A 27,588-nucleotide genomic window follows, 5' to 3' on the forward strand; every position below is an offset into this window, starting at 1 on the left:
CACTCCCTCCCCTGCACATCCCCATAGTGTATTTATTTTTATGTGTGAATGAAGTGTTGCACTGAACTGGATTGGTGATAAGAACATTCTTGAAGTCCTTTCTGTTCTTCAGCATACTGTTGAAAGAACTGCAAGCCAAACTTGAGTTTTGGCTGGAGAATATCAGGTGCAGATTAGAATTCAATGAAACTTTTGTGTTAGGTGAGCAATTCAGTAGGGCTTCATCGAGGATTCATGCAGTTAAGCCTTCATTTGGGACTTTGTGCTGTGGTGATGAGCAATCCAGCTTTCACTGTGTGCTGATGTGGCTTTCAGACAGCTCCCCGAGATCTGGTTGCCTTTCCCTTCCAGCTTATCATGCCTCATGTGGGTAAGACTGTTGCTGTGTGTGTGTTTTGCCTGAGGGCACCAATCCGAATGAGTTCACATCTATTTCCTTTTCACACGATAATGGCAAACCAACTTAGCAAGCAAATAGGGCAGGGAACTTCTTAATGGATTCTGGTGTGTGGAGATGGCCTGGGAAGAGGACTGGCAGTCAGCATGAGCACAAAGCATCACTCTTCCAATTCCCTGCAGGTTCTTCCTGAAACTTTTTAAGGCTGTTGCCCAGTTCATTGCAGGATGAAGGCGAGAACAGGAGTGGAGTGCAAATGCCGAAGCAAGCTCAGTTCTGGAAGCCTCATTGTGGCCAGTGAACACCATGCTATGCAAAAAGAGACATCTGATAGTACTTTTGAAGGGAGACTCAGAACTTCCACATGCAAGTTTAGGGCCCAGGTGCTCTGAACAGGCCAGGAGTAACACGTCTGGTATGTGTTACAGTTCCTTCCCACTGAAACTAACACAGATAAGATCACAGAGGCTGGCAGGTGTGACTCAGTTCTGACTGTAGATGTACTGTCAGTCCCTGAGCTAGCACAGAGGGAATTCCTTGAGCCCTGAAAGACAAGATTTAGCAAGATTGAGATTTCCCCAGTTCTTCCAAATGTTGGAAGATTCCTAATCAGGCTATGTTCCTTGTCTACCTCTGCCTGTTCAGCTAGCGACCTGTATCGCACTCCCCAGTCTCTGCTGCATCTCTAGCCCCCCATCTAAGAGCCTCCCTATCTCCATGTTGTCATGCCTTTGTTCTCTCTATCTCATGTTACTACAGCTGTTGGTAGATTTCTTCCCTCTCCAATAAACTTCAAAGTTAACTGAGGAACAGAAACAACTCTTCAGATTCACTGGATGGATTTTCCACTGCAGTTGCATTTTTGACTTCCACAAGCTGAGCAGTCTCGGTACTCAGTGATTCAGTGACTTCATGTCCAGTGACAGAAGGCCGTGGGTGGGAGAGATGGGACAGTGTTCTTTGGGAGTTCAGGTTTTTAAGAAAGCATGCTTTCCATCAAAGCCTGATTCAAACTGTTCCAAATGGTAGAGTTAAGCGGGGAAAAAAAAAAAAAAATTAGAGCTGCAAATAAAGTAAACTTTCTGATTTTTGAAGTTAGCTGTTAAAGCCAAGAGCTGCAGTTTGGCTTTGGCTGTGCTTTCGTGTCCTTTTGCTATCCCACTGGCTCAGTCTGGACAGAACTCTGCTTTTTGCTGAACCTTGTTCTTTTTGTGGTCACCACAAATGTGTCCTTGCTGGTCTGCCAGCTTAATGCATGTATTATGAACTCTGAAACTCTTCCATAAAACTTGAGACTTCTTTCCAAGAACACAAGCTGTTCATTAGCACCATGAATTTGAGTTGCAACTTACGTAATACAATGTCATTCTCCAAGTCACCTCTTTCCTGTTTTCCTGTTTGCAGGATCTCCCAGTTTATTAATGTTTTCATTACAGTTTTTGTTGTCTTTTTCCTACCCCCACCCTGATAGCCTCTAGCATTCAATGGTGGGCTGCTGTGCTAGTGCTAGGAAAGGTGTGGGATTCATTTTTTGTACATGTAACTACTAAGCTCAGTAGGGAGGCCAATGAGTGCCAGCTCTTTACAGAAAACAAAACTGAAAGCTCTCCTTGTGCGTAGGGGAGGTTAGAAATATCCACTTTTAGACCAAAATCGTATTGGAAATGGAAATGCTACAGTAATGTTACTGAAGAAAATAAAAGCATGCTCATGTACCTTTTGCCTTTCTTTTTCAAAATCTTCACTGCTGTGTTTGCATTTCTTGTCCTGCATTCAAGCAAGCACACAGATGATTGGGGGCAGGGAAGGGGAGAGGCAGAAATCCCTACTGCAAACAGTACAACTTGAAGGTAAAAAAAAAACAGGGTAGGAAATAGCAGGCTGATCTGAAGGAACAAATAACCCATTGCTAAAATGGGCCCATTGTTACTCACTGTGTGAAGCGTGAGGGAATATCTTTGAAGATCTGAAACCAAAGGAGTCTGTCTGCTTTTGTTTCCTTTCAGTCATCCTGGTACATGAGGAAACAGGCTTCTGCTTTAGGTCTGCCCATTGCACAAGAAAACCGAGTGATTAAAAATGATCATAATGAGAAAATCCATCATCTTACTAGTTGCTGACCACCTCTCAGGCAAAAACAAGTGTCAGAGAGGCCAGTGAATTATTCTGTTTTTTGTAAATCCACACGATGTGGTTTTGATACAGCCTGATCTGCTCATTGAAAGTATTAATGTGATTAGATGAAGATAATGATGAATATCATAGAAGTTGAAATGCAGGCGATGCTTTAAAATCCCTGGAGATTCAGGATTCAGGGTGAGTTTCAGGAGAGAAGAGCTGTGTGGTCTGGGTTTGTTCACGCTCTGGTTTTCACACAGGTTCTCTACTGGAGTGGGTCTGGGGGTTTGTTCTTACTGTTTGCTCTGTCATTGGTTCTCTGCATAAATGTAACCTGGCTTGCTTTAATTTCTTTATGCTCCATCCAGGCTCATATTTGACCAAACCGAGGCCAGGTTGGCCATCAGTTCCCTCATTAGTTTCAGGTACTGACAGTGGTTGATAGCACATGGTTTAAAGTGTTACAGATCAGAGGAAGCACAGAGGGCCTCTGAGAGCCCGGGGAGCCTTTCACCCTGACGTGGTGCTAAGTCTACACTGCTTGGTGTCGAGCCAGGAGAGCTATCTTCTGCTCAAGGAAAAAATGAGATGAATTCCTGGAACCTCTCTGCGTGCTCTGGCAAAGAGGTTTGCGACATAATTACATGCTGTGTGAAAACCTGGTATCTGGAACTCCCAGAGTGAGGTGATTGTCAGCTGTCTCCTCCTGCCCTCACAGCTGAGTGGATGCAGTTGCTCACCCCCCTTCCTTATCAAAGCAGTCATCTATGCCTGAAAGCCTGCAGGGCTCACTTGAGCTGTAGGAACTTACTGCGTGCTCTGGGAGCTGAGGGGCGTCATGGAGGAGCTCTCTTTGGACCTCAAATTGAGCATCTCAAATGCTTTCAAAAACATTCATGTTCACTCTTAACTTTGGAGCTAATTTCCTGCTGTTTGCTGCACCAAGACCGTATCTTTGCTGTGCTTTCCTGGCCTAGCTCTTGATCATTGCCTGAGCAATGCTGCATGCTGCAATTGCAGCTGCCTCTGGAAGCTGTCCCCGCTTAAGGAGAAGTGAAACACGTGCCTGTGTCTGAGGAGGATGAGCTGGCACAGACCCACTGTTGTAACTCTCAGATGTCCAGTCCCTTATCCTACTTTTTGTGCTGGAGCTGTCTGAAAGGTCCCCATTCTGAGCATGTTTTAGAGCAAGAGACTGCATGGAGAGCAGGACGTAGCATAGGCCTCCTTGTTCTGCTTTCACTTGGACGCATATGAAAGTAACACCCTTTCCCCTGGTTTATTTTTGCTTGTTTGCAGGTGGTCTGTAGTGGATTTTCCCTCTTTCATGGTGTAGGTTGTACACAGCTGGTGGTTAACGTAAAGATCTGAATCATTCACTCAGGGTAATTTATAGTGACCTAATTACACAGAAGTTTTGCACTGAAATTTTTAATGGTAGTTGATAATTAGAACAGTTCTTAATTCCCCACCTTTATGATTCAGTCCTTCGCCTTCCATGCCTCCAAAGAGGCAAACCAGGAGGCACAGACCATTCCTGCAACCTGACCCCGAGGCCAAAACCTGCTGTAAAACTGCTGTGTAGAAACACTGGAATGGCTTTCTTAAAAATTCCCTTCTACCTACTTCTCTTTAAATTCTCCATTTCTTCCTTTTCATTTCTGGTCTGTTCTGGCTGTCCCAGCGTCTGGATTTTGTCTTTTATGATGATACATAGCATGGCGTGACTCCAGCCTGAGCTCTGGGGAATTTTTGTTCATGTTAAGATTTGAAAATCTTTATAAACACATCCTTGGAGGGAAAACACTCTGGTATTTACGAAAGAGGATAAAGAGTTAGAAGATCTCAGAACTCTTACCAGCTGCATCATGTCTTTCTGGGCTGATGTTTTCTGAGGGAAAAAGGATGATCTCTGAAATTCAGGTCCAGGCTGTACAAACAGATGTGAAGATGTGGTGAGCGGCTTTTGTTTCTGCCGCTCAGGCAGACCTGAGCAAAGCTGGGCAGAAGGAAGGAGACAGCAGTGTGGATGTGGCCTAACCTGGAATCTTGAGGTTGCTGTGGGCAGTGGTCAAAGCCAATCACACTGAAAGTGACAAGGAAAGGCACAGGGTACACCTTGATGCCACGCTAAGTCAGTGGGTCATCCATATCTTTGTCAGTATGCACACTTTGGGTTTTTTCATCTGAAAAGAGTAAAGGAGAAGAGCAAATGGTTCAGAAACAGACCACAGGGATCCACATCAAGTAGGTTTCTGTTTTGGGAACAGCTGTGTTAGGGACAGCCCTTGGATTTGGAAAGCAGTGACAGAAGAGGGGAGGGAGAGTGGCTTGGAAAAGGAGAAGTGGGGTCTGCTACAGTAGCCACTAGGAGCTGAAAACAAACCAGCAAGTGGGGATTTTGCACAGCAGATGGTGGGGCTGTGAAACTGCCTGCTTGATGATCTTTGGGAGCTAAAATGTACATGGGGTCATGGGGAAACTCTGCAAATAATTTAAAAAAAGAACCTGCTTCAGGAGAGTGGTAAGTGGATGCCTCTGAGTGAGGATCACAGCTGGCTCTGGAAGTCCCCTGGGCTGCTGAGGGCTGAAGGCAGAAAAGTACTGGGGGGCAAATTCCTCACATGTTTGCCTCGCTTTTCCTTGGTTGTTTGCTTGTGGGCACTGTGAAGGCACAGGCAGTGAGCTTGGACCATTGGACCAACCCACTGCCTTGTTCCTGGTTGGTCATTCTGTCCGGGGCCAGCCCAGAAGTCTTTGCTCTCTTTGCACACAGAATGCCAGCAATTACTGGCAGCGTAACACGCAGGAACACCAACGCTCTAACAACTGTGCAGTAGATAATTATTTCCACGGCTTTCACAACAAGCCATTGCATGTAGGCACTGCTCATTTACTAAGACTTTGTAGTCTTCATTTGAATGAAACTCCCCAAATTATGGCCCAAAAGCTTGGGCTTTTCAAGCCAAAGAAACTCTGGGTCTGCAGCCAACATCTTAACCAAGAAAAACCCAGGAGAAAAAGATGAAGCTGGTCGTACTTGGTGCTAGATGTGCACCTCCAGGGATGGTGACTCCACCACTTCCCTGGGCAGCCTGTGCCACTGCCTCTCTGCTCTTTTGGAGAAGAAATGTTTCCAAATACCCAACCCAAACCTCCTCTGGCGCCGCTTGAGGCCATCCGCTCTTGTCCTGCTGCTGGGAGGACAACTCCCACCTCAACACAACCTCTTTTCAGGAGAGCAATAAGGTCTCCCCTGAGCTGCCTCTTCTCCTGGGGAACACCACTTGAGACCAGCCACGAGTTGGATTTAACTCCATTCACCTCCCTTTCTGAGCCCAGTCCCTCAGTCAGCACAGAGTGTACATGTCCTAGCCTCAAGCTGCCAGCTTCCCCAGGAAAATACTGTGGGTGACAGTGTCGAAGGCTTTGCTGAAGCCTAGGTAGACTACATCAACAGCCTTTCCCTTGTCCACCAGGAGTGTCTCTCAATCAAAGGAGATTAGGTTGGTCAAGCAGAACCTGCTGTCTGGGCCTGATCTCCTGGCTCTCCTGCACATGCCTTGTGACTGAACAACAGAAGCAATGGCTGTGTATTTTTCTCTGTTGGCAGGACTGTGTTCAGCCCCTGTATCACAGTGCATGGGACTATTTGCCATAACTTGAGTCAGCACCATGTGCTCCCTTCCCATGTGCTGGTTTTGGCCCAGACAGCACCAACCGCACACTGCTACACGGTGAAGCTGTTAGCAGAGGTAAAAGAGCATTCAGACCGAGGGGAGGGAAATTCCCCTCTGCCATCCATTGCAGCCTGTTTGAGGATGCTCAGGTTCAGTTAAGAGCTGCTGTGCTGTTGGAGGAGCGGGAGCTGCTTGCCGTTTTCTTTCAGGAGTTGTGCAGGTATATGCAGGAGGTGCAGCACTCCCTGCGGTCTCCCAGAGCTGGGTTATGTGTTCTGTCGGCTTAATGGCTCTTTGAATTTCTCTTCCCTTCCCTGCTCCTCGTTGCCAAAACCCCATACAAGCCAGGAAGCAGTATCTCTGTACTGTGATTCATGATTTTCCCAAAATTACCCAATGAGAGCCACTGAAGGTGAAAGGGGTGACATGTTCTCGATCTTCACTTTTTTGCCATTTCTCCAACCACTTCCTGGCTGCAATGTTACCCTCAGTTCACCCATTTCTTTGCAGCATCATTTTTTTTCAAGCACCACCAACATCCGCCTGCATCCTCCCGCACCTGGAAGCTGGAGCAAGCAGCTGCGCAGGGCCTGGTGCCTGTGACTCCATCACCTCCCTGGGCAGCTGTGCCACTGCCTCACCGCTCTTTCTGAGATGAAATGTTTCCTAACACCCAACCTGAACCTTCCCTGGTGCAACTTGAGGCCTTTCCCTCTCGTCCTGTCACTGTTACCTGGGAGAAGTGGCCAACCCTTCTTTTGGATTTGGAAAGCAGTGACAGAAGAGAGGTATGAGAATGGCCTGGGAAAACATTTTCTTTTCTAGATCCAGACTGGGCTGATTTAGGGCAGAAGAAGCAATGCAGCTAACTTTTTCTACTGTGCTGGGAAAGCCCCTGTGGCCTGTTTTTTTTTTTTCCTGGGTTGCCAGCACAGATGTGAGGCTGCATCTTCCCTGCAACCTACCCGTGCCCACAGAGGAGCGGAAAGTGCTTATTCTCATTACCAGCTCTTGGAACGTAGCTGCAGGAGAGGAAATGGGACTCTGGTCAGCATCTTCTGCAGTGTTTCTGCTTCTGCCCAGAAGGAGCCTTGTGCCTGGGGAGGATGTGGCCGCGTGAGCAATTACCAACAGAAAAACAACCACAGGCACGCTGCTCCCGCATGGTGCAATTAGCACTCTCTTGCCAAAACAGGGGGATGATGCAGCTCTCGAGCCACCTGCGTCACCTTCTGGATTTCTTCCCTGTTTCAGACAGTCATTGCTGTTTGTTTCTTAGCCAAAATAGGGGTAGAGAGGAGAGGGGTGAAGGGAGCTGCCACCCCTTGGGCTGACATGGTTGGGGATCCTGGGCAGGTCCCCCAAGGGAGGTGGTAAGGGACAGACACTGTGCTACTTCATCAATTCCCCAAATTCTGCTCGGTTTTTTTTTGGCTTTTTTTTTTTTTGCCACCGTAGTGACGGGGAATAATGTGTTGAAAAAAATATTTATGCAAATACGTATTTCTATCTGTGGGAAATCCCAGGCCCGGGTGGGGTATGGATGGGAAAACACCTCTGAGACACAAAAGGGTAAGGATGCGGTGGTGCCGGATTTCCGAGGGTGTTTGTTACTGGGGTGCTGGAGGCAGTGGGGTTTGCTTGGGCGCTGCTGAGTGCTGCAGGGACCGGAGTGCTTCATCATCACATGGGAGCCGAGCTGGGCACGTTGAGCAACACTGCCTGGCACAGGCACAGCAGTGCAGTGCTCCTCTTCCTCCTTCTTCCCCCTTCTTTTCTTCTTCTTCCCCCCCTTTTTTTTCCTTGTCCCTGTTCTTTTCCTTCTCCTTCTCCTTTTCCTTCTTCTATTTGTCCTTCCTCCTCTCCCTTCCCCCCCACCCCATTTTTAACCTCTTCTCTCTTCCTCCTTTTGCATTTCCTCTCTTTCCTCTTCTTTCCTTCTTCCTTCTTTTCATTTTTACCTTCATCTTTGTCTTTTTTGTCATCTCTGTTTTTCCCAGACCACAGGGCAACGCAGGCACCATTTTCCCTGCAGGAGGCAATGTGGGAGCAGAGCCCAGCTGCTGTAATGGGGACAGGGATGCCATTTTGGGGAAACCACCTACAAAGCCCCCAGGAGCTCCCAGATGGCACCAGCCCAGTCCTACACAAATCACCATGGAACCATGGCAGTGTTCTGCCAGCCATAGAGCCAGTGCTGATCTGGCTGTGTGTAGGGCCAGGCGCTCCCAGTCCACCTGATGTGATTTACAGTCACCACTGGGAATCTTTATTCTGTTTTGAAGAATCACAGGGTCAAAGGGTTGGGAAGGGGCCTCTAGAAGTCACCTAATCCAACCCCCAGATAAAGCAGGTTCCCTAGAAAACAGGACATAGGCACAAACATCTAGACTATATTACTATCTCTCAACATCACTGCACTGCTCCCCACATATGTGTTTTATTTGCTTGGAAGAGAATAAAGAATTTTTGCTGAGCTTGGCTTTTCCTCTCTCTTCATGCACCAATATAGTCACTAGGGGGAGGTCAAATTAATTTACTTACCCGGAGCTCAGCAAAGTTATGCTGCTTTATACATTGCAGGAGTGTAGATGCAAGTAGATTTGAATGAAGATACTCATATAGAAACAGCTAGCAGGCAAAGAAACCAACACCCAGCATGTCAGAGTTCCTCATATATCTATGTAGCAGAACATTGACAACATACAGGGCCTTACCATGCTGTTCAGCTCCTCCAGGGCTCCTCAAACCAGGTTAAATCCTCGTGGCTTTATGTCAGGGTCTGGTGAGCCCACAGCTGCTGTAGGACTGAGCCCTGGGTGGCGATGGGCAGAAAAGCTTAAAAAAAAAAGAAAAAAAAAGAATGTATTTGTCAGCGAACATCTGACAGCCTGTCAAGCTGTGACAACATAGAAGAAAGGATTTACTATTATTATTATTTATACTGAATTACGATTGACGTGCTAAAGGGTATGTTGTCAAAGCCATACATCAAGCAGCCTAATTGCCTTCTCTGTGTTGCCCCTAATGACAAGCTAGGCTACTGCTGCTGGAAGAGCTGCTGGCATCTGGTAATTTGCACACCATCACCTGGGCTGGCTGTTTGATGCCTTGCAGTGTGTAGGCAGGGAGAGGAGCCCTGCTTTCACTTGGGGAATCTGGGGGAATCACAGCATCCAGCCAAAGCTGGTTCAAATGTAATGGAAACACTCGACTGTACACCAGGGTGCTCTCCCCCAGTAATTCGAATTTTTTTTATTGTTTTATGGAAAGTGGGGAGAAAAAGCAAGCTGGGCTCTGCTTCAAGATCACACCATCAACATCAGCAATGCTTTAATTCCAGTTCCCAGCATGACATGTTTGTTTGTTTGGATAGATGGAGTCTGCTCACCAAAACAGGGAGGGCAGGAAGGATGCTGTGAGGTTAATGAACACAGCTGGTTCTCATTCATGACAAACTAATTGTTATCAGGGGTACCTGGGCAATGTATGGGTGCATATATTGGCAAGAGGGTGGAGTAAGTACTCTACCTGGGGGAAGCTTGCTGGGTTGCTTAAGGGAGGAAGTGGTACTTTAGGAGGCATTTAGGTCTGGTTTTAATGTTGTGAGACTCTGCTATGAAGCTTTTGGCCCTTCTGGTGTTCCTGCTCCTGGTGTCCTTGGTGTGGGGACCTGCATCAGGGCTGCTGCATCCTGACTGTAGAGCTGTGGGGGTAAGTGAGGGGAGGGTACCCTGGCCACTCTGGGAGTGGTAGTGCATCAGCTGTGGCCCTTACGGTATTAGTTGGGTGATGCTGCTGCTGTTGGAGGTGGGGAGTGCTGCTAGGAAAAACAAGGTGATGAAGGAAGTGGTGTCAGTGTTCCTTGGTCTCTGGCTGTGCTAGTGCAGATGCTGATGCTCAGGTCTGCAATGAGGCTGTTTTCTTTATAGGCATGCAAGTCCTACTCAGAACATCGGGATGCTAAAGCAGGTAAGACTTAATTCTCACACTGATGTTTCTCTGTCTGTGCCACTCCTCTCTTTCCATTTTCAGTGTTGCTGGGCATGTCAGTCTCTGGTGTGGGAAGCCTGGAGTAGTCACCTGGCTGTGGGATGGAAGAAGGGGTGTAGAGCATTGTGATGGGAGGGCCCTGAGGCAGGAGATTTGGCTGCAGCAAGCTGTTTTTAGGCAGCAATTAAAGCACAATGCAAACCATGGTTGCCTTCCTGGAGGGCAAACTCCCTGCTGGCTTGTGGGTCTTCTAGCTTGAAGGTAGCATTTCTGGGGAATGTTGTTTATTTCCTAACTAAACCACTGTGGAGTTCTGATGTTTCTTACCCTGCTGAGAGGCTTCTCGCTTGGCTGAAGCCTTGAAGCAAGAAGGGGATGTGAAGCTTTCAGGCCATCTATGCAAGTGTGTGAGCATCCATCCCCAGCTCCTGCTGCTCTTGTGCTCCACACTGTGGGTTTTGAGAGTGTGTGGAGCAGTTTCCATGGGATGTTTCAGGAGGGCAATTGCCAGCTGCTTTCTGGTTCCTGTATTGCTGGGCCATTACTGCCCTGCCTGCAGTCAGCAGCATGTGATGTGGTGCCAGGGCTTTTCCAGCTGCACCAAGGTCCTGTGGAGCTGTACGCACTGGTGGGGAGAGATGGTGGGAGGAGGTTTGGAGTGTGTTGTCAACAGGTATGTGTGGAAACAGTCCTTGTTGGAGAGATGGCAGATCTGGGAGCATCCTGAGCTGGTGTGCTTGTACCCTTTGACCTCCTTCCCCTGACCGCAGGGCCTGAGGCAGGCACAGCATGTTCTGCTGATGGTGGCTCATGCAAATGGGGGATAAGAGAGCTTGAAGGCGATTTCTGGAGGGAAGGACTATTCCCAGCTGGCAGGTGGGGATGAAGGAAAACTTGACGTTGTCTGTTGTCTTCCAGGGTCAGCATTTCCTTGGATATTAGCATATGTGCCCACAAGAAGCTGCCACAGAGTCTTGCGGGGCACATATGGGGAATTTTCTCCTCCAGAGTATCGCAGTGATTCACCGTTCAACTTGTGGTGTAACTGGACAATCTGGGCAGGCTCCAGGAAGCATATCATAATTTATATTCAAGGCTTTATCACACAGGAGGATTGTAACAGAAATAAAGACAAAATCCTCTTTGAAGGAGTTTCTTCGCTGGTGGAAAATGATGTAGTTTATGCTTGCTGGAAGAAGGAGATGCATGTTTTTGCCACCTTTGCTCAGGCTGTGCATGTTGTGTTGCTGAAGAGGTACTTGCCAAATTGCAGAGACACCCAATTTAAAGGCAAGTATTACGTCTTCCAGCATCAGGAACACAAATCTCCCTCTAAAGGTGCTTTGATTCCTGAAACTCTCACTCCAAAGCCATCTAAGCAAGACAGTGTTTTCCAGCCTGGATGGACAGACCACCTTGGAGGCTCCGCAACTGTGATGCTGACAGGAAGTCCAGTAAAGCTTGCCCCATACCAAGGTGAAAGTACACAGCTGCTGGGCATGCCAGCTGCCTGTGTGCAGGGCTCTGATCCACAGACGAGGCCAAGGCTCTGCCAGGAAGAGGAAGTCATAGCTGGGGCTGCCCAGTGGTTGAGCTGTACTGCCAACAGATGTGTTGTCCCAAGTTCGGGTTATGCGTGTGAGTTTTCAAGCGTGCCTTTGGAAACACCTTTGTTTGGAGCCTTGCAAGTGGTAGAGCCTTCGCTGCAGCCCAAAGGTGTGAGCTGGGAGAGTAGACAGTCTGTACTGCACCCTACTCTGAGGCTGGAAGATTTAACAGACCTCCAGTTTACCATTAAACCAACACGCACAATTCACATGGACTTAGATGCTGATTTACAGGCCTCCTCTCCTGGCAGAAGCATTGGTACCATTGGGTGTATTGGTACCACTGTGTCCCAGGGGCTGGGTTTAAGGAAGGACAGAAGCCATGCCCAGCTGAGCAGCCCAGCTGACGGAGCAGCAGGCAGCGGTGCTGTTGGCCTTTCAGGGGGTCTGATGCCCAGCCTGAGCAGCCCCTATGATGTGGTGAGTGGGGAACACTTGCAGCTGCTGCCTGAGAGAGAGCAAAGCAGTTTTGGGGCTTTGCCTGTGACTCAGCCCAGGCTGGGAACAACCGACCTCCAGCATATGGAATTCATGGATATCTTCCCCCTGGAGAGTTCCAGGGGTGGTGTTGAGGAGAAAGTGGTGCTGTGTCCCACATCACCATCGGACATTCTCCTGGCGCATCCTCATTCATGTGACCAGAGCCATCCTGTCCTGCAGGCAGTTCCTGTGCACCCTGGGAGCCTCCCTGCAAGCATCCAAACATGCAGCTGTCTGGCTGCTGAGGAAACTCCTGCATCCTCATGGGACACACAAAGCTGCTGCTACCAGGGTGACACTGCTTCACAGACTTGGCTGGTGGCATCCCCTGGGCCAACAGGTCTAGAGCTTGCTTCCACGAGCAGGTTGGAAATAATCCCTGCACCGGTGTTCTCTTATTCTGATCTCGTTCCTGTGGGCTTTGGCTCTGCCCTTGAAGGACTTCTTCCCTCAGGAGAACAGCCCATGTCCAGGGCTGTCCCCTCCCCACTAGCAGCTTTAGGTTTGGATCCTGTCAGCCTTAGGAGAAGGGCAGGCATCTCACTAGGAGAGCAGGAGATGGCCTCACCATTGCCTTCTCACCATCCACTGGCAGTCCGTGAAATGGGTGTAGATGTGTCTCCTGGCTACCTTGGCCCTTGGGTGAGAGAGGGTGTGCTGGAAGAGGGTGGCCAGCAACAAGAAACCCCAGCTCCTCTGAATGGTCTCTCTCCAGCCTTCATCCCAAGGCCTCGTGTGGGACCTCCTCAGGCCAGGGGCACCCTGAGTCACGGGGTGACACCAGCTCCGCAGCAATTAGACATGGCCACTAGTGGCAAAGTGATTTCTGCCTCGCTCCCTGTGGCAGTTAAAATGCAGAAAACCATTGAAAGTCACCAGGTGGATGTGGGAGAGCAGAGAAATTCCTCCTTGCACGCCGCCCGTTCTGATCCTCCAGCAGTCCAGTGGGGGCAAACAGTGCCAAGAGGCCAGAAATTGCGGGAGGCTGCCAAAGGTCCTGCATCCAGACGTACGGAGATGCTAGGAGGACAGCCACAGAAGCACACTGGTAGGTCTCAAAATATTTCTTATTTTGGTGTGAGCCATCTTCTGAAGCTAGAGCTAACTGATGTCCCACCAACAGTCCCAGCCTGGCAAGTGTGGGCCTGGCTGCTGGAGGAGAGTTGGACATCCAAAAATGTGATGGTCTTGGCTAAACCTCTTCTGGGAGTAAAAGCTCACAGTTCCAGCCCCCAGAAGCTGGCAGAGCAGCTGGGTTCCTGTGCTTAGCTTCAATCCCAGAGCAGAGGGTTGATTCTGGGGGTTGAAACCCCAGGGACTCTGCAGCAGTAGAGGATTTGGAACAGGGTATCTGTATCCTGGGGTATACACTGATCACTGATTGTGTTTCCTTTCTGTTTGTGACCTTCCAGAGCTGGGACTGCCCTGGGTGATGGAGTACTTCCCTGTTAGGAGCTGCCACGTCATCTTTCAGGATGGGTTTGGGGTGTTCAACCTCCCACTGTATGGTGACATCCAAGCCAACGTCTGGTGCAATTGGACCATCTGGGCAGGGCCCCAAAAGCACATTGTCATCTACGTTCAGGGGTTCCAGAGCAATGACAGCTGTGGGAAGAACCAGGACAAGATCATTTTTCAAGGGGTCCTCTCACGTGTGGAAACTAAGCTCGTGTACGCCTGTCACAGCCGAGGTACTCTGATCTTTGCTTCACAAGCTACTGCAGTCCACGTGTTATTGTTGTCAAGAAGTGGCCCCCTAAGCAGCAAATACAAACACTTCCAAGGACAGTATTATGTATTTGGAGACTATGAAGCTGTGAGTTCTTCAGGTGGTGCTGTAGCTCCCCAAGAGCCCCTCCAGGAAACCTCTAAGGGAGTGAGCCGGAGGACAGGGATAACACAAGGTTTGCTGCCCATGCTGAGAGCCTCCCTCAGTCCATCCACTCCTCCTGCTGCAGGCAAGATCCAGGCTGAGGTGGCAAACTCAGATGACAAGGGCCAACATCCCCCTGATCTTGTGGAAGATGCTTGGCTTGGTGCTGACCTGAGTGAGCACAGTGAGCTGCAGAGTGAAACAGAGATGGAGAGAAGCCTTACATATGGTGGCACTAAGGGGAGGGAACCCACTGAGGATGTGTTGGAGGTTCCATCAGGAGGAGGTGCTGGGCCTGAAGCTGAGCTGCCTGCCTTGGAGGTTGCGGAGGGAGATGTAGAGCTGGTGCCTGCTCCAGTCAGCACAGCCTCGCCCTACTCAACTGATGTCCCTGCCTCAGAGGCGATGCCCCAGGGTGACAAAGCTGTGCCTGCTGGAGATGTGCTGTCAGCAGGAGAAGGACACGAAGATCTCTTTGGTAAGTTGTCTTCTAGGTTATCTGAAGCTGAACTGATGCTCAGTGCTGTTCAATATCCATTTCTAGAGAAGCAGCACTCTGTAGAGTTCTTGTTTGAAGATACTGCTGTTTCCTTCAGTTGGTACCCAGTTCCTACTATATCCAAGATGTTGGAGGTGGGAGGGGCACAGGGTTACACGTTATTTCATGTGTATCTATGAGACAATGCTCCTCTTAACAGGGAGAGACTGGCTCCTAATCCCAGGGCTCTGAGTTACCTGTGGAGGAGCAGCCTTTTCTCCACAACTTACATCGGAATCGCGCTGTTTATGCCCATCTTGGTGTGAAACATTGCTGATACTCTTCTTGTGAACTGACACACCTAATGTGTGTTTTGCCCCTTGTCAGGAGGCAGAGATCAGCAGTCTGTCTCCTTTTCATTGCTCTTACAGATCTGGCTTCAGTTCTGGCATCTCTGGAGAACGGTACAGCACTGCAGTCCCTGCACCAGCCTGGAGGTAAGCAATGCAAAGACTTGAGTATGTCTTAAAGCACAGCCCTAACCTTGGTGTGCTGGCTGGTGCTGTACATGGCCATCCTTTGCCCATCAACTTTACAAGAGGGTGGAGTGCACTCCTTAGTGGTGACCATTTGGAAGGTACTTTGCACTTACCCTGGAGAAACCTGAGTTCATATGCTGAATCTGGCATAAAAGATGCAAGAGATGCTGGAGCTCTACTATTGCTGATGGTTGTTAAATACTGTTTTTGTGAAGAAGTTCTATCCTTACGTAAATACACACACACAGTGTGTCAGAACTGTCTGGTTCCTCAGCTTTCCTTTTCAGACTAAGAAGAAAAACCTGCTTATGAGAGCATCAGCAATTAAGCAGAGTTGGGTTTGTATGGTAGAGCAAACCACAGCAACAGCTTTCAAAAAGGAGTCAATACAGAAGGGGACTGATCTTTGAACAGAGGAGAGATTGATGGATGAATAGCCTTTAAACAACAGATCTCAGTAAGAGTATGTCAGCCTAGATTTAGCCAGCTGTTTGTGCTGATTCCAAATAGAGATGGGTAAGAGATGAGCGCTTCTAGGATATCACAAATTATGATGGTACCTTTTAGGAAGATAATTGCTGAGGAAGTTTGAGTACAATTGAATGTACGTTAATGCTTTGTGTACTCTATTCAGAGATCGATTCCAGGATTCAACACTGAGCGTTAGCTAAGATTTCTCTGCTTCTGTCAACAACTTGTTCTGCCTGATGCACGATGCCTGAAAATGCTCACATGTCACTTGACAGGATTTCCTTGTAGCAGTTCTGCTGTCGCTGACATCCTGGGCTAGCTCACTTAAGCCTGTTTGTGGACTTATTCTTGCTCAGAGCTTTCTTTTTCTTTTTCCTTTCTTTTTTTTTTTTCGGTAGATGTGCTATTTGAAGTAATGACTGAAATCAAGCACAAGGACTGGATCACTCCTGGTGGCAGTGAGCTCAGAAGGGATCTCCTGGATTCTATAAGAAGCCATGTAAGCATGGGAAGGAAACACAAATGCTGTATCCCAAAAACTCAGCTGCTAGAGATCACGTCGTGCTCTTCGTCCCAAGGATTTTCGGTTAATGTCACATGATGAGCCAGCATTTGAGTTGCTTGTGCTTGTCAAAATCCAAGGCCTAACGCCAATGACATTCAGGGTGCCTGTACACAGTGATGGTGTTTAGATGCAGAAAGGCACTGTAGAAACAGATGTGACCTGCTGAAGGTTGTAACTTGCCTCTAGAAACAGGGTGGCTTGAACACAAGTCTAGGCGGGGTTAGATTTGTGTGCTCTCAAAATCTTGCTTTCTGGGATGCAGCCTACAGTGGGTGTAGAGCTCACCCTGCTGCCTGCTCCATAAAGCTGCCACTCACACCCTGGATGGCACTCAGCCCATCCACTCTTTCTCATCTAAATGCTTATCCTGGGGTTTCTGTTGCTTTTCCTAAATTACCTTGTCTGTTTGTGGGAGCTGAGCTAAAGTTCAGCAGATAGGAGGCATTAGCAGTGTCCTAGAGAAAAGGCGCCCAGCACAGGGTTATGGGACATCTAACATGTCCTGAGTGCTTTGTGAAAGAGAAGAGCAGGACAGGAGGGAGAAAAGTAGTGGTTTGCTGCCATATCTGTGCCCACCAAATATCAAATCAACACTGGTCTCTTGCCTTGCAGATCCAGCAGAACCTGAAACTCTCTGCCAACAGAGTCAGTGAAATAAAGTTAAAGGAAGCCAAAAGGTATGGTTGTTGGTATGCCACCTTCTCGATAGGCATCTTTATTACCTGTGGTGCTCCTTGGATATTGGCTTCTTTCTCCTCCAGTAAAGCTGTCTCGTCACAAATTCTCTTTGCAAGAGCCTGCAGCACTGTGACCATCTGCTAATGAGTGGAAGGGGCTGTTGCAGCAGTGCTTGGCCATAGTGCCTTCCTCCTGCCTCACCCTGGGCTCTTCCTGCCACAGGACAAGCAATGCCAGCCTGCTGCTCACCTTCTGGCTACACCTGAAGCCAGAGGAGAGAAATATGTCCCTGCTGCTGCACTCCCAGCTGGGAGAGCTGCTCAGTGCTTCAGTGGGAGCGGGAAAGCTGCAACTCATCTCGCTGCTGGTAGAAGGTAGGTGCTCTGGGCTGGCAGCAGGGCCCTTTCATGCTGAAGCTGATGTGACTTGGCACCTGTTTCCCATCAGATGTGAATGAGTGCAACTCGGGAGTCAGCCTGTGCGGGGAGGAGGCAGAATGCTTCAATGGTGTGGGAACCTACCTGTGCCGCTGCAAGAAGGGCTACGAGGATCATTCTCCCACCAAGTCTGGCACCCTTTGCATCCGTACTCCCCAGTCAGGTAGATGACACAGTAATGTTCCCATACTTCTGCATGTCTCATGGTGATGGTACTGAGGAGGGTATATGATCATGTATACAGTTAGTACAAACATTGCATATGTGAATCTCTTGTGCAGCAGCCAGTGGCTCATCAGAGTGCTTCAATTCAGCTGTTCTCGCTGTGTGCAGCTTTAACTGAAATCCAAACAGCCAGGTCTTTGCTATTGCGCATTACATCTTGTGCTTAAAAGTGGCTCTGCAACTGGCACCATGGCTTTAGGAAGGGGGAAGATCTGTGTCTTTGCAAGGCAACTTCCAGATAGCTGTTCTTGTAGAAGGGAAAAACAAACAAAAACCAAGCATTTCATGCTCTGGCTTCAGGTGATTTTTCAGGGTTTGTGCTCAGATGTGTGCGGGTTGGAGGCCAACGTGGTCCCTTCCAAAGCTGGGTATCTAGGTCAGGAAGTGAGCCTTGTAGTGGGAGGACAAATAGTCTTCTCCTTGTCCTGTGCAGGTTCTAGAGGGCATCTACTTTCAGAGGTGAGACTAAATGGGCATCCAAAGGGTGACCTGTATCGGTGACCTGCATCAGGCTAAAATACTGCTGGTTGTTTAGTGTAATTAAGCACATCCCCTCCCACAAGCTCCTGAAAGCTGAATGTGAGCTTGCAGTCTAATTGCATTTCTCATTTGTTCTCTCAGCTCCAAATTCATTGACATGTTGTACCATCAAAGCCTATCCAGACTGGTTAGGTACATCATTATGTTAATGTTTTATAAATGCATATTTATCTTTGAGGTCCCTGTGTGCCTGGAGGGGAGGGAATGGCAGCAGGTTACTAAGCCGCCGTGCAAGTTTAGCAACGGCTCTACTGGGGAGCCCCCATCTCCTGTGGCTGGCCCTTGGTTTAAACATTTATTTGGGATGGTGGTTTGGGAGGGGTGCTCTGCCAACCCCAACTCAGGCCTTGGCTCTTCTGACAGGGTTGAGCTTCCTGCTCCGCCACGCTGACATCCTGGTGGGGGCAGCCATCACAGGCAGCCTGGCGCTGCTGGTGGCTGCTGGAGCCCTGTGCTGGGCAAAATGGCGGAGACGGCATCCGGGCAGGGCCCTGGGGCCTGAGGAGCCACCGGAGCAGGCTGTGGAGGAGCCACCAGTGATAGAACTGCGGGACCTGGGGGACTGCCTGCGCCTCGACCCCTTCCAGCTGAAGCTGAGGGCAAGGCCCCCTGAGTGGCTGTGGGGGGCTCGGGCACACTCTGGCCAGACCTACAGAGTCTTCCTGGAGCAGTCACCCCCACTCTAGGGTGGCCCTCATTACCTGTGCAGTCAGTGCTGGCTGTGCAGGATCTCCTCGTGTGTTTTATGGCCCACCACTCTCCCCCAGCCTTTCTCATTTTTGTCACTTACTGTTTTTTTTAAATGCTTGTTCCCCTTTGGAAGCAAATGTTCTCTGTGTTCTCTCCCCCTTACCCTAATTGAGATTTGTGCAGAGCTGTTAGCGTGCAATAATTAAATACTTTTTTTCTTTTTTCTTTCTTTTTTTTTTTTTAAAGAAAATAAATGTTTCAGTGCTTAATTTGGGATATGAAAGATTAGCTTTGCACCTGTGCTCAGGTACACTGCTTTCTTCTGCCCATCATGCAGAGCCCTATGGGAGCCAGGGCAAGGCTGCCATATTAGAGCCCTCAGCCTCTTGCAGCCTGCTTGAGGAACGCACCAGGCCCTGACTTTGAGGTCCTGGAGATGCTACTGGCCTTCCTCGGGAATGGATACAGCACTTTATAATGCTTATGTGAATCCTGATTGCTGAGACACCAGCTGCAAAGAGCATCAACCATCACTCTATCCTGCTGGCTGGCAGTACGGTGCAGTTGTATCCTGGGCTTGTAACTTCCTCCTCTAAAAGCCTTGCCAGGGCTTTTAGAAAGTAATTTTAATAACCTTTTTTTTTTCCTTTTGGGAAGTGTGTAAGTGGCATGGAGGCAAATGTCCCACTGGAGGGCACTGTTGGCTACTGAAAATCTAGTGCAGGATCCTCTGACCAGCTGAGCTGGCCCAGAGCTGGGGCTGCCAGATGTGAGACACAGTTGCAGGGGTCCTCAGTGCAGCCTCTGGGCAATCTCTTTGTATGCCTTGACCCCCTTTCTCTGAGATGTTCTGTGGATATGGAGGCTGAAGGGTGTGTGCTCCAATCACAGTCTCGTCCAAAAGCTGGGGTGCTGGTGGGACCCCTGCCTGTGGAATGAAGTCCTCAGCCCTGCTGATTTTTAGTACTCATTGGCACTGTCTGGGTTTGGTTAACAACAGGCAGAGACACAAGGGGCTCTCAAAGATGTTTTGCTTGTTGCTTCCTTTGCAGTACATATGGGCAATCAGCAAACCACGTGTAGAAAACACTCACTGAAAGCTAAGTATGTTGTGAATACCAGAGAATTGAATGCTAGCATCTCCCTGGGAAGCAGATAAGTGTATGTAATTTTCCATCACAAAGAAGGAAACCATCAAACGTGTCTGTATTTGCACAGTATGTGCTTGTGTTCCCTGCTGAGGTTGAAGAACGCAGCAGGGACAAAATTAATGTTGCACTTGCTGTTGGGAAATGAACTTACTCAGCCTCGTGAGAAATAGGGCAGTAAAAGCTGGGAAAGATGCAGATCAGTCTTTCCTGCCCTCTCTGCATCCTGTGGCCTTGCATTGAGCCCCTCTCCTTGGAACTCATCCTGTCCCAAACCAGGGTCCAGGCATGATTTAGCAGAGAATCTTCTCTTCCCTTCTCAGCTCTGCTACAGCACCCTTCAGGTTGAGTGTGCAGGTGCCTGTGCTCCTCCATCTGCGTGGAGCCCAGGGAGAAAACTTCCTTGTACGTGGTCTCACTGTTTTGTCTGGCTCGAGATGGTTTCTGGTCATGTTCCTTGGCATTCTTGCTCAAGGGGAGGATGTGCCCCCACCTTTTCTCTTTTGTTGTTGCATGTATCTGTGATATAGTGAATGTGAATTGTTCAAAGAAAAATCTGATCTAGGCTGTGCTATTCCCAGCCCTGTCTGTGGTAGCTGCACGGTTAATAAGCAGATTGCAAAGAGTTATGTTACTGCAGAGTACAGCTGGGACTTCTGGCAGTTACATGAAATTATCATCATGCTCTTAGTGCCTCAGCCATGCTCCAGCTGGGATGTATGTCCTTTGTGATACTGCGTTGCACCACAGTGGTCATAAACCTGTGGGCAGAGCTGGTGCTTTCCCCTAAGCTCACAGCGGGGCAGCATGAACCCAGGGACAGGGGCAAGAATGAAGGCATGAGGACAGATGTCTGCGTGCTGCAGAAGGTGCCTGCTCTGCCAAAATCTTCCTCATCTGCAGTGGAGTGAATTAATAGACAATAAAACGAGGCAAAAAGTAAATCTGCTGGGTCTGTAAATCTGAATTCTTGCATTGCAGGCTGGGATTGACTGGAAGCTATTCTGCTTCTGCCATCCAAAATGGATTTGTCATTTCTCTGTGCAGCACTGGGCTAGCTCACAGCCCTGGGCCATGTGAAATGACACGCTCAGTGGATTTATGGGCTGTGAGGCACGATTTTTTTTTGCAGTAGGAGCCATTTCTCTCATGCATTATCGGTGATCTATTGCAGAGTGTGCAGAGGTTTGGGAGAGCCTGTGATTAACTTGGAAGCAGGGAGGTGTCCTGTGGGATGGAATGTCAGCTGATTTTTTTCATTAAAGAGAGTCACTGAGCCCTGGTTGAACTCGTTCTTCCCAAACACTTTAAGCTTTGAAGCAGGTAGGGGAAGGCCTCATCTGGCTGTAGAGCTCAGATCTGAATTGCAGGGCAGGGGAAGAAGACATGGAGGCACTTCCTGATGGGGCATCCTTTACCATATCCCCCATCATCTTCCTGACCAGAAAAGCCAGCAAAAAGAGATCTGCTTGGCTCTGCGGTGGCAACGACTGGCACCTCAGTGAAAGTGAGAAAAATAACAAGAAGCAATGCAATGCGCTGTTGCTTGGTTGTACAGACTGAGCTGCACGTGAAAAGGTTCCAGCCCCCAACACCACAGGCTTCCAGTGCATCGCCTCTGCTTGCACTGAAAAAGGCAGAAACAAAAACAAAGGGTGAAACCCAAGAGAAAAGTCAATATTGCTGTTTTTCAAAAATGTAGCCCACTGTGGGACTGGGAGGGTGATGGAAAGGTTTGGGGAGGCTCCTGGATGAAAAGCTTTAGGATTGGCAGAACTTAAAGAGGAAAGAAACAACAGGCTGTGGGAGTGATAATATGCATCAAACTGGCTTCTCTCATGCTGCTGGAATGAGGGGATGAAAAGTAATCTGAAAAAGCAAACCTTAAACTCATAACAGAAATGCTCTTTTTCAATCACGTGTAATGGGGCGGTGGAGCTCTGTGGCAGCAGATGTAGCTGAGAGCAAGTTGTGTGCCCCAATGGTTCTTAGCTTGGACAGCAGACATAGAAAGCTTCCTGCTTCAGGCCACAGATCTCAGGAATTGGAAAGAGGTTTCTTTACATAACAGAGCAAACCACAGGTGGCTGGTGGGGTCAACACTGGCACCTAGAGGAAGCAGGAAGGTGGCCAAATTACCAAAAAATGGAGGGAGGATGTTGCTGTATCTGCAGGAACATCAGATGCTTTGCATCTGAAGCAGATTTGGAGCTGAGCTTTCAAACCCACGGGGGTGTGAGTTGGTTGATAGGTGCTGATGAAGGAGGGAAGGCTGCAACGTGCAGCTGAGAATCATCATGCCACAGTGTGTGGTGGATGTGCTGGACATAGGTATGTCTGCAGCAGCTTAAATTAACTAGGCGGCATCGAGTAATAAAGCCTGCTCAGCTGTAAAAAGGTGGTGCCTTTCTGTTATATATCTAAAAACCTGTTCACCTTCTCCTGTGTCTTCATCAGCAAGAGATGCTCCCCACCTCACTCTGTAGCTATCACAATACAGCACATGAGAGTTTGATTTCTTCATTAGCACTGCTGCCACGTACCTGGTTATTACCTGCAGGTGTGTGTGTGCAAGCACAGGATCTGCTGGGACGCAGTAGAGCAGCTTGCTTTGTGATGGTGAGGAGTGCTGTCTAAACAGTGAGTTTTTACTGGAAGGAGGCAGTGCACACTGTGAGTTGGGACTGTTCCCGGAGCATCTTAACTTGTAAGTGATTAACTGTTAATTATTATGCTATAAATTACTTAATATATGAGTACTCTTCACAGCATCTATTGTACCCTATGACATCTGTGTGAAATACACATAATTTCTGATGCAGAGGTGAAATTATAGTTCTTCTACCAAATTCTTGCACAGCCACTGGTGCTGGGTGCTGCAGGCAGTGCCACCATGTGCCACTTTGTCCCCACAGTTACTCCATAAGTTCCTCTGTAAGCTTTCACAGAGAGTTCAGGTGGAACACTGCCCCTACAAGGACAGGCTGTGAGAGTTGGGGCTGTGCAGCCTAGAGAAGGTCTCTGGGGAGACCTGGGAGTGGCCTTTCAAAATCTAAAGGGGGCTGTAAGAAGGAAAGGGACAGACTCTTCAGCAAGGTCTGCTGTGACAGGACAAAGGGAAATGGTTTCAAACAAAAGAGGGGAGGATTTAGATTGGGAGTGGGGATGCTATTTCCAGTAAGGGTGGTGAGGCACTGGCACAGGTTGTCCAGAGATGTGGTGGATGCCCCATCCTTGGAGACATTTATGTCAGGCTGGATGGGGCTCTGAGCACCTGATGGAGCTGTGGGTGTCCCTGCTTGGTGCAGGAGTGTTGGACTAGATAGCCTTTAAGGGCCCCTTCCATCTCAAAAGATTTTATCGTTCTCTGAAACACTGCCCTACCAATGTGGCCCTATGAGCTGAACAACCTACACACTAAGCTCTTTGTAGCTGGATTTAAAAAAAATCTCTTGCAAAACCTGGTTTTATCCCAATTTTGTTTTTAAATACTTCTGCTTTTTAAAGCTTTAATAGTTAAAACAACAAGGAAGAGCGCGTTCCCCTGGTAGGGTACTTGAGTTCAAGATGTTTCTCCTGTGACCTAACTTTGTTTACAGCCCTGAAGAGGGGGAGGAGGAGTCTCTTGACTGAGATCACCAAAATATTTGTGCTGGTATGTGTGTTTTAGACCTGCCCTTGAAATTATTCAAACCAATTGCTGCTTGAATTGCTGTGGGTATTTGAGATCTAATTTTTCCCCCGGTTCTTGTTGGCCTGGCTTGCAGTAATTTTCTGTGGACCTGTGTAATCCTGGGTTTGGATGTTTTCAGCTGTTTTGGAGGGAAATGTAGTGTTCTAGGTTTGCTCAGATGCAGAAGGGGAAGCACGGATGGAGAACACAGCGGGAGAATATTTGCATGTTGCTGAGTGCTTAATAAGTGCAATGGCTTAAACTTACTTAAGGGTTTTCTAAAATACTGAGTCTAAACGCTTTTCTTAAGTGTAGGCTGCACATCTGGAGATATGTTGCAGTAAAAATGTGGTTGATAGTGTTACATATAGTGGGATTTTGGTCTCAGTTTCCACACTAAAACCACATAATCGCTGTGACAACATGCACTGTTATTTGAAGACTTTGATGTTCAACTCGTGTACGTCCCCAGTCCTTGCTCTGCAATGGGGCTGCAGCACAATTTGCAATGTCACTGCCTCTTAGTGCTCGGGAGACAAGGCTAGTTTAGATTGTGGAAAAGAGCTGACGGGGCTTCCAAGGTACAACCTGGAAGCTTTAAAAGAGGTCAGATTGCATTTTCTGAAGGTGGTACTTGAAGCTTTTTAGAAATGGAAGATGCCAGCCTCCCACCCACACTGTGACAAACTAGAGAGTTTTGGAAAGGACCTTTTGTTCAGTTTGCTAGTTGATGTGCTGCTTCAAGGCCAGGTCTATGTACTCTTGATTTCTCCCAGCTGTAGAGGAGGAGAAAAATAATCCCTTTCCTATCCTAACCAGCTGATGGTATGCTAAGTTACACCTACGCAATCTGCCTCTCCCTATTGACTAGTCTGGATGCAGGCTGCTTTCTGTTTTCAGAGGAATAAAGTAGCTTGGGATAGTGATTTCAGGTGACCCAGGAAGGCTCAGCAGCAATAAAACCCAGGCCACTGAAACTGAGTGCTTGCTCTCCTGCCACAGCTTCTTGATGCACTGTAAGGGATCAGGAAGCTATCAGCAAGGATAATGAGCCCCAGAGAATACAACAGGGATTTCTTACATTGCTAGCAAGAGAAAATGCTGGCTCGCCCCTCTGCTGGCAGAAAACAGGATTGGAGGTATTTCCAACAATTGTTTTTCTTCTGAACAGTTCCAGGCAACAGCATCTATGTAAGTGTACGCTGCTGACAGTAAAGCCAATGCTTTGATTTTCATTAGTTCTCAAAGCATACTGATGCAGCAGCAGAGAAAATGAGACCGTAAGAATTGCTCAGAATACAGCTTTGAAAAGCACCGTTCACATGTTTAACGCATCAAAACCATACAGAGCTGAGAGCAGGATCAAACTAGATGTTGGATGGCCTGTGGGATATTAATGATATATATTAAATGGGTGCTAACCAACAGTGCTGTCGCAGCAAAGCTGTGTGTGTTGACATATACGCCCAAGCTGAAACAGCAAATCAGTTTTATGTGACTGTTCTGCAGATGAACAGCATAGGGTTTTTTGTAGGGCTGAACCAACATGTGCCTAGAAAAGTGTCTAATTCCCATATGAACATAGGAAATGCTGTATAATGATTTTTTTTTCATGTGGGATGGTGATCTGATGGCATACAATGGGGACTGTGACATGTGGCAAGTAGGGCTGGCCTGAAAGTCTTTCAGTGTTTGGAGGAGAATGGTCCATCAGCCTTCAGACCCATGCTGATGCTAATTTACCAGCTCAGAAGCAAAGTATCTCCAAATGCAGTGCGATTTCTCTAAGCTCGCTGACCCTCTGACAATGAAGAAGGGGAAATTATTTGTTATCTAATCACTTATTTAGGCAGGTGATGGGCAGAACTTTTACCTGACTGAAATGCTCAAAGGAGAATGGCCTTTCTGCTCTGGTCACGATGTTCAGCTGTAAACCTGGCAGTTGCAGTGTCAAGGCCGTTGGGAGAAGCACACCCGATTTCTCCCTCAGATGGGATGGTGCACCTCCTCAGCTGCATGTGCTTGCTCTGGTTTTGCATTCATTTTGTAGTAGAAGCATGAAAGTAAGTTTGATGCAGAGGTCCTGCTTCAGCTCCTGTCACAGCTGGTGACCGCACAGGCCTAGAGTATTGGCAACTGGCTGCAAGCCAGCATTAAAACATTCAAGCTGCTGGCTGCCTGATTAACTGCCAGCAATAGAGCCTCAGCAGCCTACAACAGTGGCAGCCGGCCATACGGTGAAATTAAAAACACAAACAAACCCTTCCCTGGATCCCCATGAGAGTCCATCTTTTTGTCAGAGTTTTAATACCAGTTAATATTCTTCTTGACAGGGCAACAGCATCAGTGTTTGCGTGTGTGCCAAGGAGCCAAAGCTGCCTTGTGCTGGGGAGTGGCTTTGGGATGAGAGCAATAAGCACTCGGCAAGGCGGGTGGAAACTTGCTGGCAAAAGAGCAAGTAAGAGCTGTCCTGCTGCTCCCTTGCCTTTCTGAACCAGCAACAGTCCTTTAGCAACGTACAACTAAAAGCTATACTGAGAAACATGAACGTGGCCAAACGTGTTGCAGGTAATGTTTAGGACAAAATTATCCAGAACATTCCAAACAATCCCTTGCAGACTATTCCTCACTTATTTTTATTTCTCAAACTGCCCTTGTAACTGTGCATTTCACGCTTAGTGTTTCTGAAAAAAAATATATGTATATCAACATTCAATAACAAAGTAATCCAGAGCTTTCCTTTATTTAAGTCTTCAGTATCCTAAAATGATCTTAATGCAATAACTGAGGTTTTTATTGTGTCACATTTCATCGTTGCTGCCTGCGGCCAGCCTGGCTAATCCTTTTGCTGCTGCCTTATTGGCATTTTCGTAATACGCTGTTTTTCATTCTACTTTCATGACTTTCAGAACTTTTTATTCTTCCCTAGTTGGAAGAAATTTGCAGCTGCGCTCTGTGCTTGCTCAGACTGACAGGTGATTGCACACAAAGACAGGGAGGTAGTTAAAATTGGGTTGAGAGCCTCTGCATAGGTGTTAAGGGATAAGCAGATAAAGTGGATGACATTGTGGGAGTGTGCTCTAGGCCACGCAGCCAGGATGACAGCAACAACGAATTAGCCCTTACTTTCTTAAAGAATATCTCTAGATCGGCTGCTCTTGTCCTTGTGGGTGACTTCAACCTGCTTTCCTGGGGCATGAATTACAGCCAATTCTTTTCTCCTAAGAAAGAATGCCCCAAAGTATTGTTTTTAATTGTCAGTTCCTGCCACGCTCCCAGGAGCAGGGAGTCAAGACAATCCTGATGATGTTGCTTCTTTGATTTTTTTAATAATTCCTATTACTAGACAAGAGTTCATGTGTGTATGTAGTTGAAATGCTCATTTCCTTGCTTTTATTCTTACTACAGTTCTGTGTATCTTGTGTAGAGGTGGAATTTTTTTCTGTTTGGAGATTATACACACGCATGTTTTCAGGCACAGGGTAATGGGAATTCAATGGCTACTAGAATGAGACCTTTTATTTCTTTTGGTGTCATTAGTTTAAAAAAAAAATCTGTGGGCAGGGTTGCCATCCACTAGGTCAAGTACTTGATCAGGTTGCTCTAGATCCCATCCAGCCTGGGCAGCTTGTGCTAGTGCCCCTCCACCTTCCATTTTTCATCCTAATATCTAATCTAAATCTCCAGTCTTTTAGTTGAATATTGTTCCCTCTTCTCCTATTGCTATCGGACCATGTAAAAAGTCAGTTTCCCTCCTCCTTCTTAGAAGCTCTCCTCAAGTACTGGAAGGCCACAGTAAAGTAGTCTCTCCAGAGCCTTATCCTCTCCAGGCTGAACAAACAAAGCTCCCTCAACTTTTTAATATGAATAATATATGAATATGAATATAAGTTATATGAAATAAATCCCCCTCGTATTTGCAGTGTGAGTGACTGGGTGCGAGTCTATCCAATGTTCTTCTCACCTTAATGAATTCAGTTTAGGGTGTGGCTTGAA

The 27,588-nt window shown here is 47.8% G+C and overlaps 1 protein-coding gene across 1 annotated transcript; it reads left to right on the plus strand.

The window, feature by feature from the left end:
* Positions 1–9,733: 9,733 nt before the first annotated feature.
* LOC128082516 (uncharacterized) lies at positions 9,734–19,010 on the plus strand. The gene is made up of 10 exons (XM_052686706.1): positions 9,734–9,909; positions 10,128–10,167; positions 11,107–13,323; positions 13,688–14,626; positions 15,058–15,123; positions 16,035–16,135; positions 16,814–16,878; positions 17,102–17,253; positions 17,327–17,479; positions 18,445–19,010. Exons 1-10 carry the CDS (start codon positions 9,814–9,816, stop codon positions 18,765–18,767), a joined length of 4,152 nt encoding a protein of 1,383 aa, XP_052542666.1. The 5' UTR covers positions 9,734–9,813; the 3' UTR covers positions 18,768–19,010.
* Positions 19,011–27,588: the final 8,578 nt, after the last annotated feature.

This window comes from Tympanuchus pallidicinctus, unplaced genomic scaffold (genome assembly GCF_026119805.1).
Source record: "Tympanuchus pallidicinctus isolate F22 unplaced genomic scaffold, pur_lepc_1.0 scaffold1, whole genome shotgun sequence".
Lineage (NCBI taxonomy): Eukaryota > Metazoa > Chordata > Aves > Galliformes > Phasianidae > Tympanuchus > Tympanuchus pallidicinctus.